The following is a 22553-nucleotide window of genomic DNA, read 5'->3' as shown; positions in this document are numbered from 1 at the left end:
GCCATTGGCCATGCTTGCTGGGGCTGATGGGAGTTGTAGTTCAGTAGCATCTGTAAGTCCAAAGGTTCTCCACACTTGACTTATACCCTTGATGTGATGTGATGTTGAGTGTTTACTGCTGCTAGTGTGATATGGGGAAACACAGTGTGAAATTATTGTTACTGAGAAGCTCAGTTCAGCCTGAACTCTGCCTGGAATAAGGTGTTTATTTTGGCTTTGTTCTGATAAGTGAGAGTGCTGTTATGCAAGGAAACGGACAAAGGTACTGTAGTTCAAGCTAAGTATTCTCCCATCAGGGGAAGCCCTGGTGGTTCCTGCCAATCACCTCTCCATCTTAGTTGCTGTACACACAATTTCTCCTCAACAGCAAATGTGCATAATGAGCCTCTAGATAATGTAAGTGTAATTAACTCTCCACAACTTTCCCCATATCTAATCCAAGTAGACAACCTTACTTTGTTATTAATTAACTCAAGGAAACTAATATTAAGGCATCTTTCAGCAAGCATCTCCTATCAGTAATTGGATTAAGTATAAATTTACATTTCCTGGGAAATGTCTCCATCTTTCTCCACACAGGACACCTCAGTTACCTGGCTGTGAGTTCTTATTAGCCAGAGACCCCTCATGGTCTCTGTGCCACTCTTTGGTGGGAAAATTGTATTGTGATCCCTTCTGACAGTTCACTACCCAGGCTTTTTGTCATTTAATGTCCCTTCAGTTCATCCTTAATGGGTTCACCGTTTGTATTAGAGCTGACATCATCCGGAACTTTCTTTTCTATAAATGACCGCATGTGGTCCAGCTTTTTGGAATCCTCCAGGAAGCTGCTCTATATTGCTCTTTTTCAGGCCTGCTCTGACTTTGTGGATGCCTGCAGGAGTCAAATTACTTCTTCAACCTAGCTAGATCCTGTTCCCTAGCCTCATCTCCCTGCTTCTCAGCCATTTTTTTTAAACTTAGTCTGGGCTCTTGTGAGAAGGACAAGCCAGTGTTATCCCCAAGAAAGCTTTTCATACCTTTGGAACTTCAGCTCAAGGGCATCCTACCACTGTTCACTCCATCATTGCTTGAAATAAACCCTTTCATCGGTATGCTTCTGGACAGCTCATGTGCTTGCTGTCTAGAATATCCAGGTGAACTGGCCACCAAAGAATTTGATTCATTATTAGCCTTTGCCAAAAGCCAACCATGACCATCACCCTGCATGTCATGGTGAAATTCAGGAAGCCATTTCTCTTTACTTTCCCTGCCTTGGAACTTGGAAGAGGTAATTATTAGTACCTTGCTCCTCCTTTCTATTCCTACCTTTCTTATATTCCCTTAGTCTTGCTGTCTCTGAACCGTTGTATTAGTCCAGACTCCAGTCATTTGTTTTTGAGCTTTTCTCCCTCATTTGGCTTGGCCTCTCCTGCAATTTTGCCTGGTTCTCTAGTGATTGCCTCTATGGGCAAAGTTTGCAACATAGGGAATTTGGTTTTGGTAGCAGCCTTGTATTTGCCATAATGTGTAGTCAGGACTGTAGTGAAAGCGGGGAGCCCCTCCCCGTCTGCTCTCACTGTCCTAGGAGTCAATCCCCAGCCTTGGGCAATTGATCCCAGCAAATCCTGGTTTGCCAAGGTTGTGCACGTCAACACCAACCCTGCAAGGTAGTACTGCCACCACCCTTCAACTGGTTAGCTACTCAGGGGCGAAGGGAACCCCAGAGCCCACTTAAACACCTGAGCCTCTCAGGACCAGAGTCTAGATACACTCCTGGCCCCTTCTGAAGTCTTAGGTAAAAACGTTTCTCTGTTACACGGTAGTTGTGGTCAAATGGCAAGGACTGAATTTAGGAACTGACTCCTCTCTCTGGAATAAACACACGTTGGTTTAAAGTAATTAAAGTTTATTAAAAAGAAAATAAGAAAAGCATAAAAAGGTTACAAAAAGCAAAAAGGTACACACAAATAATTTGTAGCAGCAAATTGAATCCTAAAACCATACACCCAAATGGGTAAGGTATTTAGTAGAAAAGATAAAGGAAAGTTTCTTGGCACAAATCAAAATAACAAAGCTGTTTGCCTAGCTATACTTACAAGAGCATAGGATCTCTCAGTGAATAGCCTTCTTCCCCTCAGGGAGTTGCAAGTCAAGATGTAAATGGAGCCACAACAGAACATCACCATAGGCAAGGTGGTGCTCCGAAGTGGGACACAAACCCAGAGTTCTGAGCCTCCTCTTATGGAGGAAAATTCCCTCCCAGCCGGAGACAATTAACCAATTAACATTTTCATCAAAGGGATGAAAAAACCATGTTCCCACAGCACCTGGCGCCTCCTCTTGGTTTCCCATAACAAAGCAAGGAGTTTTACGGCTTTGACGGAACCAGGCCCCTTCCACTGATAAGAAGGTGCAAAATTACTGTAAGCTGGTACAGCTGTGTTGTAAAAATTACCAAGTCACAGTGATGAAAGAACATCAAAGATTTAACTGCTTGCTAGCAAGCTAACAGGGAGGATGTCAAGGGGAATAATTCCCCATAAGGCTTTGGGAGTTAGCCATTTTAAATGCAGGCCAGGGTAAGGCTGGCAAACTGCCATGAGATGCCCCCTTTTTGAAAAAGATGACATCAAAGGTTGATCACCTTTGGTTTCATCGCCTCTGGTTAATACGAAGGGAAAGAAGGCTAATAAAAAAAAAGGAAAAAACCCACAACATTTAACAACAACCATAACCTAATTTCCCCACAGTGGTCAAACCTAAGCCTCTAAAACCTTACATACTTTATTATATAAAATCATAAAAGGACATTAGCAAACTCATAGTCCAAAATACAGGCATAGGTCATAAAAACCATAAAATCAGGGTTACACAAACCATATTAAAACATCAGGCATAAGAATAGTCAGTAGCAGTTACAAGTCATCAGCACCATACATCAATCATCTAAATTATGCATACGAGATAAGGCATCGGCCGTTTTATTTAATTTCCCAGCCACATAATCTATGGAAAAATTGAAATCTTGCAATAATAGTGCCCATCTCAATAATTTTTGGTTAGAGTTCTTCATTCTAGACAACCAGCATAAGGGAGAGTGATCTGTTTGTAGTTCGAAGTGTTGGCCCCAAAGATAAGTCCTTAATTTCTCTAGGGCCCAAACTATAGCAAGACACTCCTTCTCTATCGTTGCTAGATGGCGCTCTCGCTGAATTAACTTCTTGCTGAGATATGCTACAGGGTGTAATTCTCCATCTGTGTCTTTTTGTAAAAGCACAGCACCTAAACCACAATTACTAGCATCAGTCTGTACCACAAAGGGTTCAGCAAAATCTGGAGCTTTCAGAACAGGGTAGTTTACTAGTACAGTTTTCAAAGCCTCAAAGGCCTGTTGACACTCTTCAGACCATACAACTCGTGCAGGTTTGCACTTTTTACACAGATCAGTCAGGGGAGTTGCAATGCTACTAAAATGAGGGGCGAACCTCCTATAGTAACCTGCAAGTCCTAAAAAAGACTGAACTTGTTTCTTAGTCTGAGGCACTGGCCAATTAGAGATTGCTTCGATTTTAGCATCCAGGGGTTTCAGACAGGCACTACCCACTTTATGGCCTAAATAAGAAACCTCTCCCAGCCCGAATTGACACTTCTGAGCTTTTATAGTAAAACCTGCATCCTGCAGCCTTTGAAATACAGTTCTTAAATGTTTCACGTGGGAATCCCAGTCAGTACTATAAACCGCTATATCATCCAGATACGCACAAGCATAATCCCCTAAACCATTTAAAACAGAATTTATTAATCTCATGAACGTTCCAGGAGCATTCCTTAAACCGAAACCCATCATTTTAAACTGGTACAATCCCATATGAGTGACAAAAGCAGATTTCAATACAGCATCTTCATCTAAGGGCACTTGCCAGTAACCCTTGGTTAAGTCCAAAGTGGTGATGTACTTAGCAGCTCCCAATCTCTCAATCAGATGGTCCATCCTGGGCAAAGGATATGGATCCACTTGGGTTATTAAATTTAATTTCCTGTAATCCACACAAAAACGAATTTCATTAACATCCTTCTTGGCCACTAACACAATTGAAGATGACCAGGGACTAACAGAAGGTTCAATAACCCCCAGATCTAACATAGCTTGAATTTCTCTTTCCACCACCTTAGCATGTGATCCAGTTACTCTGTAAGGTGGAGACTGCATAAGTGGATGGTCACCTGTTAGGATTGAGTGTTTTGCCAGATGGGTTTTACCTGGCTTACTTGAAAACAAAGACTGAAAACCTGTCAAAACCTGACGTAGCTGCATGCGTTGTTCATAAGCCAAACTGTCAGGCAAAAAAAGCCTCGTCAATGCCACTCTCTTGTTGACTCTCAGCAACCAAGTCCACAAATTTTTCTTCATGCTCTCTAGCCTTAGTACAGGCCAGAACCAATTTTGCTCTAGACCAAAACTGTTTAAGGGTATTGACATGATAGATCCTTGGCTTTTTATTGGAATGGGGGTAGGCCAGCAAATAATTAGTATCACTTAACTGTGCCTTGATTACCATTGGGCCAGTCCAGGCCACAGACAGTTTAGACCCTGGCTAAGGTTTTAACACCAGGACCTCAGAGCCAACTGCAAATTGACGTGCTTTGGTATGAGAATCATAATAAGCCTTTTGCTGTTTCTGGGCCTCTGCTAGATTCTCATGAGCAGTCTCTAATGCATTTTTTAAGGTCTCACGCAAGTTTTGCAAATATGTAGTCACTGGCACAGAAGAAAATTCCATCTTCCCCTCCCAGTCTGCCTTCAGTAAGGACAAAGGACCTGCAATGTCTCTCCCAAACACCAACTGATTTGGAGAATATTTCAAACTGGCTTGGGGGGTATCTCTGTACGCAAACATGAGAAAAGGCAAGGCCACATCCCAATTACCAGGGTGTTTTAAAGCATGAGCTTTTAGCATTTTTCCCAGAATCCCATTCAAACGTTCACAAAGACCATTGGATTGAGAATGGTAAGCAACAGAAGTCACATGTTCTATCCCAGAAATCTCCCATAGCTTCTTAGTCAGTTTGGCTACAAAGCCTGGGCCTTGATCTGACAAGATAGTTTTAGGGCATCCCCAACGAGAAAATATGTCTAGTAAAGCCTTTGAGATAGCAGTTGCAGTAATGGTACTTAAAGCTACCGCTTCAGCAAAACGCATTGCATAATCTATGTAAGTCAAAATGATTTTTTTTCCACTCAAAGCCACATTCAGTGGACCAAGAACGTCCACCGCTACTTTAGCAAATGGTTCTGTTACAATCTCAGAGACTTTCATTGGCATTTTGGGGTGATCACGGGCATACCCTACTAATTGACAGGTTAGACAACTTTTACAGAAATTTTGTACTCCTTTGGCAATCTGAGGCCAATAAAACTATCGGGTTACCCGGGCCAATGTTCTCTTTATTCCTAAATGACCCCCACTGATAGTATCATGCGCCAGTTGCAAAACTTCCAGCCTATGAGCCGATGGCCCCACAAGCTGTTTGACAGGCTTCCAATCCACAGAAGCACCTTGGGGCACATGTTCTCTATACAGCAATCCGTTCTTCCAATAGAATCTTACTATCACAGACTTAGATAGTTCCAGGGGAGCATTTACTGCAGCATCCCTATAAACTTGTAGGCTATCATCTTGAAGAAGGGCTTCTTTAAATGCAGTGGAACGAGCAGAGTCCAATTTTAGCTCTTCCATGCCCTCACTGTTAGGATCAGAAACATTCATATTCCCAACTTTGGTTGGCAGAGGCTGGTCTGAGTCACAGACTTCTTGCGCCACAGCACCATCTAGTGGCAAACGTTTGATACTGGACTCTTGTTCCATTTTGTTAGCTGTACTACGGGTTATGGCATTCATATTAACATCCCCATTTTTCAAATTATGTAAATAACATGCGTAAGCAATATCATTTCCAAGGAGGAAGTCAAAAAATTGGTCAGAATAGTCATGAATCAACACTCTATGTTTTCCTGACCAATTTTTGTATGAAATCCAGACATCAGCCACATCAAAGTTTGTTAGTCATTCCATAAACATGTACTGATGCTTTTACCCCTTTTAAAATTAATTCAGGCGGAATTAAATGACAAGATAAGCTGGAAGCCTCACTTCCTGAATCTCTGAATGCAATTAGCTTAACATAGTTCACAAAAATTGTCTCTTTGAACATTTTGTTGGACCAAGCAGCTTGACCGGGCAAACATGGATAGCTAGCGCTGTCTTCAGGGAGTCGTTCTTTCTCTCCCTTCCCACCATGGGGCTCTTCAGGGGATGGCTTCACCTTTCCTCCCCCCTTCTCCTTTCCCAGTCCCGGTTGAATAACACTCACCGCAGGAGCTTTTAAAACGCTGCTTTTCGGGGTGACAGGGCTGTTTTCAGCACTAGGAGCCGAAAATTCCCAGTCATTCTCTGAACTGGAAGCTGAGGAAGACCAACGAGAGATTTCTGGAGACAACTGCCCTCCCGGTTCTTCGAAGTCACGGGCTCTCTGGACCACAGCTACTTTAGTTCCCTTGTTGGTTCCAGAACTCGGCTTTTTAATTAACTGGGCACACTGAACCTTTTTATGCCCAGGCTGCTTGCATAAAAAATACAGATTCTCCAAAACTGCTTTACTCAGTTGGTAAACTGCTGGGCGTGCAGTGGAAGCAACGGTGGCGGCAGAAGCAGAGCTCTCTCCTCTCTCCTCCAACTTGGCTACAGGCGGCCACGTTTTTTTCTTCCATTCATTTCCTCCTCCTGCCTGCTGGCTACCTTTGAAGTTTCCCGGCTTTTTAACATAAGCCTTAGGCAATTCATCTTTATCCTGAAAGGAGTCAAGTTCGTCAGCATGATGTCCTGCTTCCTGGATGCTCTTTGGTTTTTTTCCTCTCACAGCAGCTGCAAGCTCTTTCGGCAGCATCTTGTAAAATTTCTCAAGAGTATACACTGTCTTTAATTGCTCGAAAGTATCAGCTTTTGCAGCGGAAATCCACAAATCCATTGCTTGAGCAGTGCGGGCGCTTAATGCTGAGAACGTTTCTTTTGGCTTTTTCTGCAAAGTCTCAAACTTTTGGTAACACGCTCTGGTAGATAGTGTGAATTGCGCTGTTGCCAACTTTACAAAGTTCTCGTAATTATCGGCTAATTCTCGAGGGAGTTTGCACATTAAACTTCTCAATTCTCCCTTTCCTTGAGTGCGTAGGATTTTCTTCCAGTATTTTTTATCTAATGACTGGTCCAAACATGCTTGCTCAAAGATTAAAAAGAATTCTGAAATATCCTCTCCCGCTTGGTAAAACGGAAAGTCTGCTGGATCAGCTCCACCCAAGCACACTCTTCCAGACCTCAGTTCTTGGCTCGGTGGGGCTTGGTACACCTGCTGTTGTTGCACAAGAGTAGCCATAAGCGCCATTTGTTTTGAGAAGAAGTTATGCATTTCAGCCCCCATATCCATGGGTGGCACACACCCACTCTGGCTGGCTTGACTCTCCATACTTCGTCAACTCCGTACGGGTGATGACACCAGTTCTCCCTCTGGAGTAACTGTTTGTAACGGCGGCACCTCAGCGCTGCCTCCTGCTGCTTCGAAATCGCCTTGAGGTAACAAATCTGTTTGTTCCTCCTCGCTATTTTCAGCAGTATTCTGATCTAATGCCTTCTTTTGCTTAGATCTCGTAAACATCCTGACTTTACAAAAATAATAACCCTTTGTGCCAGAAACCTTTAACTAAATAATTTCCAATTTTTCCAAAATGTACCTTTTTAAGAGTATGTTTACTCAGAGATAGGTCCAGTCCTTTTTGATCCCACCTCTGCCACCATGTAGTGAAAACGGGGAACCCCTCCCCGTCTGCTCTCACTGTCCTAGGGGTCAATCCCCAGCCTTGGGCAATTGATCCCAGCAAATCCTGGTTTGCCAAGGTTGTGCACGTCAACACCAACCCTGCAAGGTAGTACTGCCACCACCCTTCAACTGGTTAGCTACTCAGGGGTGAAGGGAACCCCAGAGCCCACTTAAACACCTGAGCCTCTCAGGACCAGAGTCTAGATACACTCCTGGCCCCTTCTGAAGTCTTAGGTAAAAACATTTCTCTGTTACACGGTAGTTGTGGTCAAATGGCAAGGACTGAATTTAGGAACTGACCCCTTCCTCTGGAATAAACACACATTGGTTTAAAGTAATTAAAGTTTATTAAAAAGAAAATAAGAAAAGCATAAAAAGGTTACAAAAAGCAAAAAGGTACACACAAATAATTTGCAGCAGCAAATTGAATCCTAAAACCATACACCTAAATGGGTAAGGTATTTAGTAGAAAAGATAAAGGAAAGTTTCTTGGCACAAATCAAAATAACAAAGCTGTTTGCCTAGCTATACTTACAAGAGCATAGGATCTCTCAGTGAATAGCCTTCTTCCCCTCAGGGAGTTGCAAGTCAAGATGTAAATGGAGCCACAACAGAACATCATCATAGGCAAGGTGGTGCTCCGAAGTGGGACACAAACCCAGAGTTCTGAGCCTCCTCTTATGGAGGAAAATTTCCTCCCAGCCGGAGACAATTAACCAATTAACATTTTCATCAAAGGGATGAAAAAACGATGTTCCCACAGCACCTGGCGCCTCCTCTTGGTTTCCCATAACAAAGCAAGGAGTTTTACGGCTTTGACGGAACCAGGCCCCTTCCACTGATAAGAAGGTGCAAAATTACTGTAAGCGGGTACAGCTGTGTTATAAAAATTACCAAGTCACAGTGATGAAAGAACATCAAAGATTTAACTGCTTGCTAGCAAGCTAACAGGGAGGATGTCAAGGGGAATAATTCCCCATAAGGCTTTGGGAGTTAGCCATTTTAAATGCAGGCCAGGGTAAGGCTGGCAAGCTGGCATGACAAGAACTACAGACTTCTTGTGGTCCAAATGTGGTTTGGGATCCTCACATTGCTATTTGTGTTGGAAGGAAAGTTCCCCTTAGGAGTGGAGGTCCCATTCCAGATCCTTGTCTCCCCCACATCTATTACTTACTTGAGGGGTGGGGGCTTGTGCCATTGCTAATTGCATGAATGGTTTTGTGTCTGCTTTGGCCCTAAGGTTGTTTGTAGAAAATACTCATTTTGGATTTGAAAGGCCCACATGTATAAATGAAGCACATGAGATGGTCCCTTGGCACCCCAGATTTAGATGAGCCTTGCTCAGCCTCAGACTTCATGAGCAGGTTTCCCTTTGCTCTCCTCTGGGAATTTGGTTTCACATCCTAGCTACTCAAGGCACAAGCAAGCCCCTCTTGTGACAATTCTTTGAGCCTATAAATATAAATGCACACTCTCCTGAAAGAACAGTTAGATGATAGGGAGTTGAATAAGTGCACTTAAAAACAAACAAACGATGTTGCTACCTGCTACTAGTGTGTAACACTAGGCTAGTGGTATGAAGTAGCTGTAGGATATAACTTTATTTCTTCAGGTGAAGACGTGGCAGCACTAGCTGAAGCAGCTATATAACTTGCCCCACTCAGTAGTGGCTGCTGACCATTCGGGACTGGTAGGGCAGAAAGCAGGGGGACTTACAGTACATGGAACCAGAACCAATGACAAGCAAAAGCAACCAATTCTAGTTCTGTCTCCACCCTCCTCCCTGCTGAATCCTACAAGGGCAACACTGAGGCTGAAGAGGAGGAAGCTGAAAGCCAGTGCTAGTTGTAAATAGGCAGGCAGGTGGGGGCTGGCTTAGGGCCATGTGCGATTGGTTTTTGTTTTTTTCTGAAAAATTGGAAAAAAAATGAAGAAAAGTGGATTATGCAATATTTTATTTTAGCATGATGAATAAAATGTTTCATTGAATCTTGGTCCCCCCCCTTTTCTCAGTTCTTTTTATGGGAATGGATGCTTTATGTATGTCTGACACTGTGGAGACATATTTTCTTTGTTATTGTTGATGGTTTCTTCTGTTTTTTCCCCCAATTGTTTTTTGACTACTCCTCATAAACTGGCAAAACGAAAGAGGTTCCTTACAGTTCAGGTGCTTGTAGATCCATTTGTTACAAAAAAAGTAAAAAATTTAAAAAGTAAATTCAGTTTGTAATAATTGTTTGAATAACATGTACTTTTTCAGAGCTTGGAAAAGTTACTTTTTTGGACTACAAATCCCATCAGCCCACTCCAGTGGCCATGCTGGCTGGGGCTGATGGGAGTTGTAGTTTAAAAAAGTAACTTTTCCAAGCTCTGCTTTTAATATACCAAATGTGATAATTTTATGCCAGACCAACTTGTACATAATTACATTTGATGTTCCTGAAGTAACAAAGTGACTTTCAATCTGTATAAAGTGCTAATATTGCATTTTTTCAATTGTTCTGAAAATTTCTGTTTTTTTCTGAAAAAAAGGAAAACCCCCTTTTTTTTCCATGACTTCAAAATTTCTGGAAATTTTACATCTCTAACTCTGAGTAAGGCTAGCATTGAATGCCACCCTATGACTCCAGTCTCCAGGTTTAACCCTTCTAACCCTATGCAAGTCCCATACTGTAACTATTTGTTCAGTGCTGGCTGCCTTTTTAATAGTTTTTTTTAATTATATATGACAACTCATTAAACAAATTGAAACAGCATCAGCAGATTAAAATAGCATCAGCTGAAGTGGTAATAGTAATTCAGAGTAGTGGCAGCATCTGGTGGAAACACTGGCATGTGTATGCATGCGTGAGAGAGTTCTGAAGGGGGAATGTGTTTGCAGTCTGGAATCCAGACATAGAGTTTATCAGCCTGACAATGCTTCATTCTTCATGTGCAAATTAAAAAAACAGCCTCTCTCTCCCCCCCCTCAGCCCTTCCTTGAGGCTGCGAGTAAGAATTGCTTGGGGAAGTAAGGAACAGAGGTCATCTGAGTACAGGAAACCCATGATCAGGTAACTCTCTTACAGCAGAGAGACCTGGGCTAAGATTTGGGACTGTGAGGGCAAAGTGCTGAGTGCCCTCCCCCCTTGAGGTTTTATTAAATCTTAAATGATGTGAAGAAAGTGAGTGTGCAGCTTTACTTTATTGTTTTGCATAATCCTGGTGCTAGATGAAATGAGCATATTATTTAACGCAGTTTAGCACCCCTCCTCTTTGTGTTCACATACTCAGGATGATAAAAAAGCAGTTTAAAAGGATATATTTCTTCTGTGTTTCCAAAGAAGTGCCTCCAGAGTGTTTTCGTGATTCACTTCAAAATTATCAATTGTGGGAGAAGTCCAAGTTAAGAACTCTGAAACAGAGCTTGGAAAAGTTACTTTTTTGAACTACAACTCCCATCAGCCCCAACCAGCATGGCCACTGTATTGGGCTGATGGGAGTTATAGTTCAAAAAAGCAACATTTCCAAGCTCTGCTCTGAAATCACTGATATAAATTAGCATGGCAAAGTGAGGCTGCTCCCATAAATATGTAATTTTGTAAGAGCCTGTGAAAATCTTCAACTTGGCCTGCATGGAGAATGAGCTTGGGGGTGCGAGTCAAAACAGATGTGCACCAGTAGAACTTCTGAGATAGAGAGATCTCAGGGTTGATATACCTGGTTAAGGTTGGCTTGGGTGGCATTTGAGAGAAGAAAAGTGTAAAGGAAATGGTTCAGGCATTCTGAATTCTGTCCTGGTGGTCCAGAGACCTAAGTGAATGTGAGGTGACAAGGTTTAGTGCAGTTCAACAAACAAAACTGGACTTGGATCTAGAAACTCAGGTTTGTGTCTGTCGTGGACTCATTATATTGCCTTTGGGCAAGTCATTATCTTTCTCCACACAGCAATGCTGGCTTTCCCAATGTGGTGTTAAACGCAATCAAGGCTTCAAAACATTTTGCAGACTAGAAGCACTTTGTTAGGAGTCAATATTGCTCCTAAGAGCAATATGGGTTTTATTTAGGTAGAGCAGCTGCCTCCTCCCCAAACCTTGTGCTGTCCAGATATTTTGGGCCACAGCCCCCACCAGTATGGTCTATGGTTAGGGATAATGGGAGATATAGTTTGAAACATCTAGAGGGCACCAGGTTGGGGAAGGCTGTAGTAGAGCTCCCCTACACCTGGTGATGTGTTGCATCACTGAGACTCTGGCTGTCTGTGGCTGAGGCATTGAATCAACCAGCATTCACGCTTCCAACTTCTCCGAGGTCCCAGGGAGCGTTCAAGTACGAATGGCCAAAGTCTGTCAAGGGACATGGGTATGTAGTGCTGGACACTGGGTATTAAAGAGTTTTGCTGCCAAGCAGAGGGCAGCTCCCTCTTCTAAAGCTGGAGGAAGGTAGGAAGGGACACTTGAAGGAGACCGCTGGTGCCATAATAGTACTACCTCAGGTATTCCCATCCCCTTGAGGATGGGTGACAGAGAGAAGAGGGGATTGATTTCCTTTCCATCCAGTCCCAGAAGGATGCTGCCTCAGCATGATGGCCCTCTTCTTGGCACAACCTTGGAGCCTGAATGGAGGCAGGCACTCAATCTCTATGTTGGGGAGAGAATTGGTATGGCCCAGACCTTTGGCAAGTCATGGCCTCTCAGCCTCAGAGGAAGGCAATGGTAAACCCCCTCTGAATACTGCTTACCATGAAAACCTGGTTCATAGGGTTGCTATAAGTCGAAATGGACTTGAAGGCAGTCCATTTATGTTTCCATTGAGAGGAGGGGATGAGAAATGAATGAATGGTGGGTGGTGGCATGTGGTGTGGATGTGGCAAGGCCAATATACTCCTTTGTTTAGGAACAGAGGAAGCTGACTTACTGAGAGTCAGACCATACATCTATCTACCTCAGTATTGTCTCTACTGATTGGCAGCAGCTCTTCAGGATTTCCGGTGGGTCTCTTGGAGTCCTACTTGAAGATACCGGAGATTGAACCTTGAACCCTCCTGTATGCAACACAGATGCTCTGCCACTGAGCTATGGCCACTGTGTTTGGCTACCCAATGTTCGTAGTAGAAAGGCTGTGAAACTACATTTGATGCACTTGTGAGACTTTCATCTTAGGCAACACCACCAAAGGGGTTGTCTTGCCAAGGCTATGAGTCAGATCCTTCACTCTCCTGAGATACATATACTGTATTCCAGTCTTTTCTGACAAGATGTAAAAACAAAACTTTAAAAATAATTACATTAGCATGCACTTATCCAGATATACCCTTGGTTATATTTGTTTTCTGTTTTGTGCTCCTTTCCTCACAGCATCATCAGCAAACCTGAAAGAGGCAAGAGGGGCTTTGTGTTCTGTCCTGGACTCAAGAGCTGGTCTCTTTGAGTCAACGTGGTTTTCACACTCAGCGCTCCCCCCCCCACAAGCTCTATAATTACTTTTTACCCTTGAGAGGCATAAGTGTGACCAAGTCTCATACTTTAGCTTAATGAGATTAGCTGACAGGAACCTCAGTCCTCCGGTCATTGCAGGCAGCTAGTCACACGCAACAGGTGCCCCCTTGGATGCAGATGTGCATCACCATTCCTACTAAAAGATAATCATCTAGCCAATTCAGTAGAACAAGTGGGATGCACATGGCAATACTGCAGCTGGGGCTGTGCATCTAGATGTAGGTGCAGTACATACAGAAGGCTGCTTGCCTATGTGGGGCTCTCTTGCTGGATTGGGGTAAAGAATGATATCCAGGTAAGTGGAGCTACCTGACTAGCACACACAGCAATAGAAGCGATGCACCTCTCACTATACATGGTGGGACTTCCAAGCTTTACCATTTGTGATTGTAACTAGTGTCAAAGGTTTGCACAGATTAAACAAAATTTCAAAATTATCTACACCCTGAATATCTACACTTTCAATTTCCCTTTTTAAAAATATTCTCCTTCCACAACTCAGAAATCTAATAATTTTACACATGGCTTTTTTGTTATGGTACTCACTGGTATGGAGTACTGTCACCTCTTTATTTTTATTTTTTTTGCTGCCTGCAGCAGCCATTTTATGCTGGCACCCATTGCATTTTTATCAGGGTATTGAGTCCTGATACCTCATTTTCACCCTCCCCCTAAGCACCGCTTTTGTAGCTTGTCCCCAATCCCTAATTCCAGAAGCATTGCTGTCTGGCAAAAGTTTTTAGAGTAACCCAGAGCCCACTAGCCAGTAGGCAGAATGCTGCTACACAACTCAAGTGTTTGGTATAAAAGCTAACAAGGTTCGTAACTCTAGGGGCTGTCCCTGGGATGTCTGAGCTAGTATCTGACCCAGAACTTGCTTTGCTGGTGGATTAGCATCAGAGACTGGCACCCAGTGGTGCAGTGAAGAAGTACACCTTTAGTATAAGAATCCTCAGTCCGATCCTCAGTAAGAATCAAAGGTTGCCTCCTGCCTGTCAGTATTCTGCAGGAGAAATTCAAGCACATGCCTGAAATTTAGGTCTGCACCATTAAAGTGGTGCAAGAAATCCACTTTAAAAAAAGAGAGGCTTTTTTGCAGTTTGGAAAGTGACAGGGAAATGCATTGAAAAGTGTGGGATGAATAGATGAGGAATGAGAAGATGTCACCTCCGCACAAACAAATCAGAATGAGTGCTTATTAAAAGACTGGACACAGTCTAACCACCGTATAACCTTTGTGCAAGCAGATGAATGCTTGGTAAACCAGGTCGTCTGGAGGAGACCAAAGTTGATGTGATGGGGAGAGCTATGTTTCTTTATATTCATGTAGTGCCCTATTTGTGTGTGGGGTGAGCTCTGATTATTCCAAAATAAAATGTGGCACACAGTGGGTGAGGGGAGCTGACTCCTACCCCACCATACCTCTCCCCTGTCCATTGCTTGAAGTGCTTTTCTCCCCAATGTGTCTCACTTCCAATGTTGAAGCTGGACTGGGAGACAAATGCCAGAAAGCAGAGTGTGGGGAGGTGTGTGTGTGTCTTCTGCAGTCAGAGCTTGGAAGATTACTTTTAAAAAGTAATAAATTACAGTTACAGTTACATGGCCCACAAAAGTAGTAATTACCATTACAATTACAATTGCTCTGAAAGTAACTGATTACTTTACTTTTACTCAAAAGTAATTGCTACAATTACATTTTAGTTACTTTTAAAAAAAAATGCCTACAAGGTGCTGGCCTTGGCTGCTGCATATCTAAGTAGCCTAAAACAATATTAGAAATAAGCACGCACACACAGACGGTAGTAGAATGTTTTTTTTCATAATATTAACAGAATGGCATAACAGAATCTGGCATCCCCTCACCCCACCCCCAGCAATGATGATACCCCAACACACATATTTTTTGTATATATATATTGCCTCCAGCTCTTTTCTCCTTCCACTCCTGTCAATTTTTAAACAATTGTTTTCTCCACCCCATCTCGCTCTCCACGTCCACCATCATCACCTCCTAAGCACCCACAGAGCATGAAGGAAGAACAACGCTGCACAGAAGCCTAATTTGAAGCACATGATTTTTATTCACAAATCAGAGGAGCAGAAGACGTCCCCTGCTCCCCCCCAAGTAATGCGCAAAAGTAATGCTGGAAACATTACAATTACTCCTCAAAAGTAATGAAGTTACTACTCGTTCTATTACCAGCAAAATGTAATGAAGTTACCCACTCGTTACTCAAAAAAGTAATAAATTACAAGTAATTTGTTACGTGTAACTAGTTACTTCCAAGCTCTGTCTGCAGTTTATATGTGAATGGGACAGACATGTGAAAAACTAAACTGGCTGCCTCCACCACATCTAGTTTGGCCACTCTCATCCAATCACAATGCAGTTTTTGTTGTACTTTAAAGGATGCACTTAATATTAGCTGATCCTTGCTAACGAGGTGCGCCAGGCACCAACACTGTTATCTTTTCAGCGCCAGGACAAGACTCCTCTTCTCCTAGGCATTTTAGCATGTGTTTTAAATTGTTCTTATATTGTTTTAAATTTTAAAATTGTGTTTTAAATAGTTTTTAAAATATGTGTTTTAAATTGTATATTTGTTTTAATGTTTTTGATTGCTGTAAACCGCCCAGAGAGCTTCGGCTATGGGGCGGTATACAAGTGCAATGAATGAATGAATGAATGATGGGTCCTAGAAACTTTTGAAAAACTCAGTCTCATTTATTTATTTTTGGATGATTATTAGTTCCCTTTCTACTGAACTACCCAAATAATGATAATAGTAATGATGATAATGTAATGATAATAATAATGATGATAATTAATGATAATAAAAAGACTATGATAAAACCAAATATCAGCAAAACATTAAACAGCATAATGTTTCAAGACCAGGTGGCATCTCAGAGCTGTTCCATATGTTATGTTTTGTGCTCCCAGATATAAAACACAATTGTATTGAGTCATTTTTGAATGGTGCTCAGGAGTGCAAAATACATACTTGTTCGGGGATGAAAATGCTTGGGCCTCACTTGTAGGGTAAAGCCACAATTGCACACATGGGTCCCTCTGATGTTTATGCATGTTCATGTGTTTCTTTGTCAAACTAAGATATATGAAGTGCCCTTGAATCTTGTTTTTTTAAAGAATTATACCCTGCCTTTCATGATACCTGAGTCCCAGACATGGCTTTAAAGAAATAAAAACATACTATACACACAATTGAAAACATAAATTAAAATACAGGAGGTTAAACCACCAGAACAGCATATATGGTACAAAGGCCTGCTGAAATAAACCCTTTTAAACCTGGCACCTGAAATTTAGCAGGGACACTGCTTCCATGTCCTTCAGTTGCTAGAACTGTAATTCTTTGGGTTTGCAGACTGGAAGAAAGTAGCTTGTCTCTGGGCATGTGCAGGATCCCCATAATTATAAATGAGCTGCCATAGAATCTGCCCCTCCCTTAACCTCTGGTTTTAGGCAGCATTGGCAGATTTAAGTCTCTGTTCCCAGGCATAGCATTTGCTTACTCTGGAGAGCTTTTGTTGCCAGTTGTGTTGTAGCTGAATGAGGAACAACCTGCAGTAGATGTTGGATGGGCCCTCCTTGGTGAAAAAAGCTGGGCCTTAATGAGCTGCGCTTATTAAACCCAGACCAATTTTTAATCCATTCACTGGTTTAGAAATGAAGGATGCTTTTACTCCTTTTGACAATGTTGTGTTTCCCCTCCCCTGCAGCCTGAGGACCTTGAAGCATCCACATCCCACACCTTCAAAGTGAAGAGCTTCAAGAAAGTGAAACCATGTGGGATATGCCGTCAGGCTATTACCCGGGAGGGTAGCACCTGCCGAGGTGAGTGCGGGTGAGCATGAGATATCACAATGGATACCAAATATTGCTAGTTTGTTGGGTGGGGAAGGGAAGCTGATTCAAGTTGGGGAATACTGCACTGGCCAAAATTCACATCACATGGACAATCTGCATCATCCTTAGCCTAAGGTAGAAGCAGTGTCACAGGGTATGTTATCAAGGCACATGAAGCCACCACCTTGCTGAAGTGACACACATCTAGTTTGGTTCAGTGACCACCTAGGAAAAAGGTGGGATACAAATTTAAGAAAAATAGTTTCCAGGATGGAACAAGTAATAGTGAAGTCCCCATTTTAGAACGGGGGGGGGGAACTATGTGGAGATTCTAGAAAAGATGTGGAGGACCTTTGGGCCTCCAGATGTTGCTGACCTACAGCTCCCATAATCCCTGGCTATTGGCCATGCTTGCTGCGCTGATGGGCATTGTAGTTCAGCAACATATGGAGGGCCAAAAGATGCTCACACTTGTTCTGGGCTCCAGTGGGTGGTTACAAATGACTGTTGAATCCATTATGAGCTTCTAACATACTGTAGTGTGCCTGTAACTATGGCAATTCCAAATTCTCTCTGTAGCATCTGACCATGCAACACAGCAGAGTTTTTTTTAACAAAACCATGCACCTATAGCTATATTGGAGAACAGAGGCATCCCAAAATTCACTATGTTGCTAGATGCTCTAGGTGACCTGCTTCCATATTGCAACACTGTGGTAAGTTGACATGTAGTCACTGTGACTGTGGAGCACATAGTCATTTGTAGCTACCTAGAGTCATCTTGAAGCCAGTGGGGAGCAGAAATGATGGAAATAATGCTTTTTTCATAAGGCTTCCTGGTGTTTCCAAGGCTTATGTCTTCCAGATGGTCTTTTGGTGACTGTAGTTTTGCAGCTGGCCACAGGATGTCACACTTAGCATCTTCTAACTTTTCTTTCTGTAGTAGTGTTTGGTGAATAGAATGGAATCTGCTTGGTGCAGTTAGTTACCTACATGTGATCCCAGTTGAGGCAGGAAAGGTGTCAAAATGAGCATGTTAGTGACCTTTATAGCTTTTCATCCAGCTTCCTTGCTGCTTTACCAGGAAGCTTTGGACATGGTGTGAATGTAACACATAATTCACTTCTTAATTAGCAAATTAACCTGAAAGGCACAACCAGAAATCTAATAGCAAAGTCTAGCAAACTGTATGTTATTAGCTCTGTGAACAGCAAACCCCTCAAAGTACCAGTTCTATCAAGCACAACCATAGAAAATTGGATGCAGAATAATCAACAGTCATTCAGATGCTTGGGCACTCACACCAGTTGATTGGGTAGACCAGCCTTTCTCAACCATTGTGTTCTCAGATGTTGCTAGACTACAGTTCTCATCGTTCCTGACAATTGGCCATGCTGGCTGGGGCTGATGGGAGTTGTAGTCCAATAACATCTGGGGACCCAAAGACTGGGATAGACACATGACGTGACTCAAAAGTTTTGTGTCCCATGCAAAATTTCTGAGTGCTATGCAGAAGGTGGGTTCCTGAAGGGGAAGTGGACAACCCAGCATGCCACTTGCACATGGTAGAAATTACAAATGAAAATAAACACCACATGGTCTTACACATGCGGTAAGTGAAATGTCTAGATGAGACTTGGAAACTTTTTGAAGCAGGAAGAGTGTGATCTTCAGCAAAGCTTACAGAAATTTGGGCTTTCCTGATGAAACTCATTGATTGAAATATAACACTGCTATTCACAAGGCATTTACTCATGTAGGTGCACCATGTGAGTTCTGACATTTAAAAAAGATGGCTACCCCCTTTGCCAGCCTATACATGTGCAGTGATGGTATTCCAGCAGTCTGTGAACCCAGGAAATGCTGAACTGATTTGACATGGTATATGGGCATAGGCAAGCACTTTTTAAAGTGTGGTGCTGGCCCCATGGAACTACTTTGTGAGTAAGAGCTTTTCATGTCGCAATGTTGCATTTAAATTGTGCTTAAGTGGATTGATACTAGGCCCTCATGCACTGGCAGCAATTGCAGCTTTTGTCAAGCCCAATAGGTAGGAGAACATGCTCTGGAATTCTTCAGTCATGATTATTAAAAGAATTATTGTAGGCATCAGCTCTGGTTGCAGGTTTAAGCACTTGTAGCCACTGTGTGCTCCAGGCTATACCCTGGGAGATTCAGATCAGTTTTGCAGCTTGAGTGCAGAGAAAAAAGCTTGTGAATCTCATCCCTCCCCATGTAAAATCACTGTGTGCTGACTGATTCTTCAGATAGGCTGTGTCCCTCTGAGCCATGTCACGTATTGCAAAAAGGTGGCAAAAGAGGAAGTATGAGTGATTCATATGTCTTTCTCACTTCTACTGTCATAGAGGAAGTGGGACTCATGTGCCATGCATCCATACATCCCAGAAAACAAATGCTGCCCACACCCTTCTGCTGCTACTTCATAATGTATGGACCAGCCCTTATGTTTGCCTCATTACAGAGAAGGGGGGGCAAATCTGTCTTTGTCATGTGAACCAAACATGGTCTCTGAGCATGTCAAATGCAACTCCTGTGCAGTTCAAGGAAGTAAAAGAAACAAAACTGCAGAAAGCAGCTCCTTTGGGCATAGCTGCTTAGGGGCTGGTAAAGAATTAGGGTTCTCCCATCCCCTGGAGAAGAGGGATAGGGTTGGCCTATGAAGAGGATGAGGTGCTGGATGCAATGACGTGAACTCTTTGGGTCCCAAAGATAGGCAGTCACTGGGAATGGTGGGTTGGGCTGAGGAAAGAAGTGGTGTAGTTTGAGGTGGTAGATGGGTGATGAGTAGCCGAGGTTGCAAAGGGGCTGAAGTGCAGCGGTAGGATTTGTTGGTTGATTCCTGGGAAGGAAAAACGCAGCAGAGTTGGGGAACGTGCTCTGTTGTTGTAGGCAATATGAAGATTTTGGGAAGGGACATTTAGACTTTGGCCAACCGTCCTCAAGAACAATCTAATCTCTAATGATTCACTCTTCTGGTGCACACTGAATGAGACAGGCAGTTGGTAGGTGACAAAGAATAGGCCAAGGGTGGGGGACCTTTTTCAGCCAATGGGCTGCATTCCCTTCTGAGCAACCTTCTGGGGGCCACATGCCAGGGATGAGTGGAGCCAGCGGCAAAAGTGAGCAGGGCAATGAATGTAAATTTTACATCTGTACAGTAAGTTTGTTACTACACACATTCACACACCCCTCTCTATCCTCCATCCAGAGAAGCAAGGGGCATTAGCAGAGTTCAAAGACACATTCCAGCCAGGCAAAAACACTCCAGGAGAGTACTAATTAAGGTTGATGAAGGGTGGGGCCTGGGGAGAGTTCTGAGCTTCTGATAGGAAGGCCTGGAGGGCCACATTTGGCCCCGGAGCCTGGGGTTCTCCATCCCCACAGTAGGGTAATTTTCACCCTAACAATTACATTTTTAAAAAAATTATTTCATTATTTTTCTGTTTTTCTTTCCTTTCAGCATTACATTTCCAAATTACTCCCCCCCCCCAACAATTCACTAATGATCTTTTAACATTTGTTGCTTCCATTTTTAAACCTCATTCAAGAACAAATGTCAGGCTGCAGGCACACTTGTGGTTATACTGGCTTCATTGCTTCTCCACCTCTGTTTTTTGAATCCGGGTGTACACAATGTTCATCATGTTCCACCCCTTTTTACTCAAAATCTGAAGTTTTTGAGATTGGTTGCTTTTTCCCTTCAAGCCAGCTTCACACCAACTTGAAAACTGTTTGGTCTATGAACCCGCTGCAACTCCAATGTGTGTCCAGTGGAAACACTTTGCAGTGGGTGGCTCAGCAGGAGGGCTGGGTGTATTCCATCAAACAATAAAGATGTGTATAGCTGGGTGCAGATTTGTTTTGAGCCACACTCAGACAAAATGGTCTCACAGCTTTTTCAGCCACGAGTCTGCATGTAACTTTAGTCTTGGCCCTCATGCAATCCAGGATAGCTATATCCATGCCATCTTGCATTACTCATTAATCAATTCAGTATAGGAAATGTATCCCTTGTGTACGCTTCTCAAGTGGTGGGAAGCTGTAAGCAGAGACTGGTTTCCACAGTGAAATAGATACATGTACTGATGCACATTTGCACACAGTTGAGATTTCTTCTTGCATGTGTGCATGGTGAAATAAATGTTTGTGTGTTTGTCAAATGTAGTGTAGGCATGGTAAGAGTAAAAGTGATGTGCATGTAGGAAGTTTGTTGTGTGTGAAGGGTCCAAGGATGTAGGATCAGCCTGAAGCTGGATATCATACACTCATTTCAGAGTGAGTTTTAAAACAGAAGCACTGGATGTTAAAGATCTGGCAGCATTTTTTAAGGAAAAGCTGGGCTGTGAATTACCTATTGTATTTCATTCATTCATACGTGTGCCTGTCGTAGTTTAGTAGCCCCTTCAAATAAACATTACATCCAGGCAGAGCTTGGAAAAGTTACTTTTTTGAACTACAACTCCCATCAGCCCAGCCAGCATGGCCACTGGATTGGGCTGATGGGAGTTGTAGTTCAAAAAAGTAACTTTTCCAAGCTCTGATCCAGAGCATACTTTAATTATATTTGCTTAGGATGTTACCAGAGCTTGGAAAAGTTACTTTTTTGAACTACAACTCCCATCAGCCCAGCCAGCATGATCACTGGACTGGGCTGATGGGAGTTGTAGTTCAAAAAAGTAACTTTTCCAGGCTCTGGTTGTTGCCATGTTTGAAATGCTAACTGAGTGAACACTGATGCTACACAACTCTTCTCCACCCCTTTCCCCCTTCTGGCACCTTTGAAATCTGCTCTTGACTGATCTTTTAGCCTGAATCAGGATCATGTGTGTCCCACAAAGAGATCTTTCCAATTAAATGTGTTCTGTTAGCCAGCTTGTTTTTGCTATATGTACCAAAACACACACAGCTCAAAACAAACAACTAGGTTCATAGCTGCTGTCCACGTTCCATGATGGAGGCACACTCCTGACCCTACCAAACCCTAACCTAGGTCCATTTTTTAAAATAAAAAGGGTCCTTTCATCTAATAAGACAATGAGAGTTTTCTCTGCAGGCTTGGGCCTCATTCCACAGAGTTGGGTGGGGCATCTGGTGTTTGTTTTTAATGGTTTGGGAGAAAATATTAGAGGGAAAGATGCACCTGTGTAGGAAGGAACGCTATTATCTACATCAGTTTAGGAGGCAGAGGCACCCTGTTTGCTGCTTGTCCTCTTTTTGTTACACTCTGACACATAACTTATAGCGTTAGGTGGTTAAAGAATTGACTCATGGTCAAGGCACATAAACCTTTGGCCTTACTAGATGAGCCTGTATCTATTTCTTGTCTAGGCTTA

General features: G+C 42.8%; 1 protein-coding gene across 10 annotated transcripts in view; it reads left to right on the top strand.

Annotated features, from left to right (window-relative positions):
- The window catches only part of TNS1 (tensin 1), a 471254-nt gene that overhangs the window by 144625 nt on the left and 304076 nt on the right, over positions 1–22553 (top strand). For all 10 annotated transcript variants that reach the window (XM_061609240.1, XM_061609243.1, XM_061609248.1 and 7 more), the window contains exon 2: positions 17073–17187. Coding sequence is in view for 9 of the 10 variants with exons in the window: in XM_061609243.1 (XP_061465227.1) it covers positions 17073–17187 (115 nt within the window). In the remaining variant the exon portion in view is untranslated. The remainder of the gene's footprint in view (positions 1–17072; positions 17188–22553) is intronic.

The sequence above is a fragment of the Rhineura floridana genome, chromosome 2, assembly GCF_030035675.1.
Source record: "Rhineura floridana isolate rRhiFlo1 chromosome 2, rRhiFlo1.hap2, whole genome shotgun sequence".
NCBI lineage: Eukaryota > Metazoa > Chordata > Lepidosauria > Squamata > Rhineuridae > Rhineura > Rhineura floridana.
The sequence above is the reverse complement of the archived record's forward strand: the minus strand, read 5'-3'. Positions and strand labels throughout refer to the sequence as shown.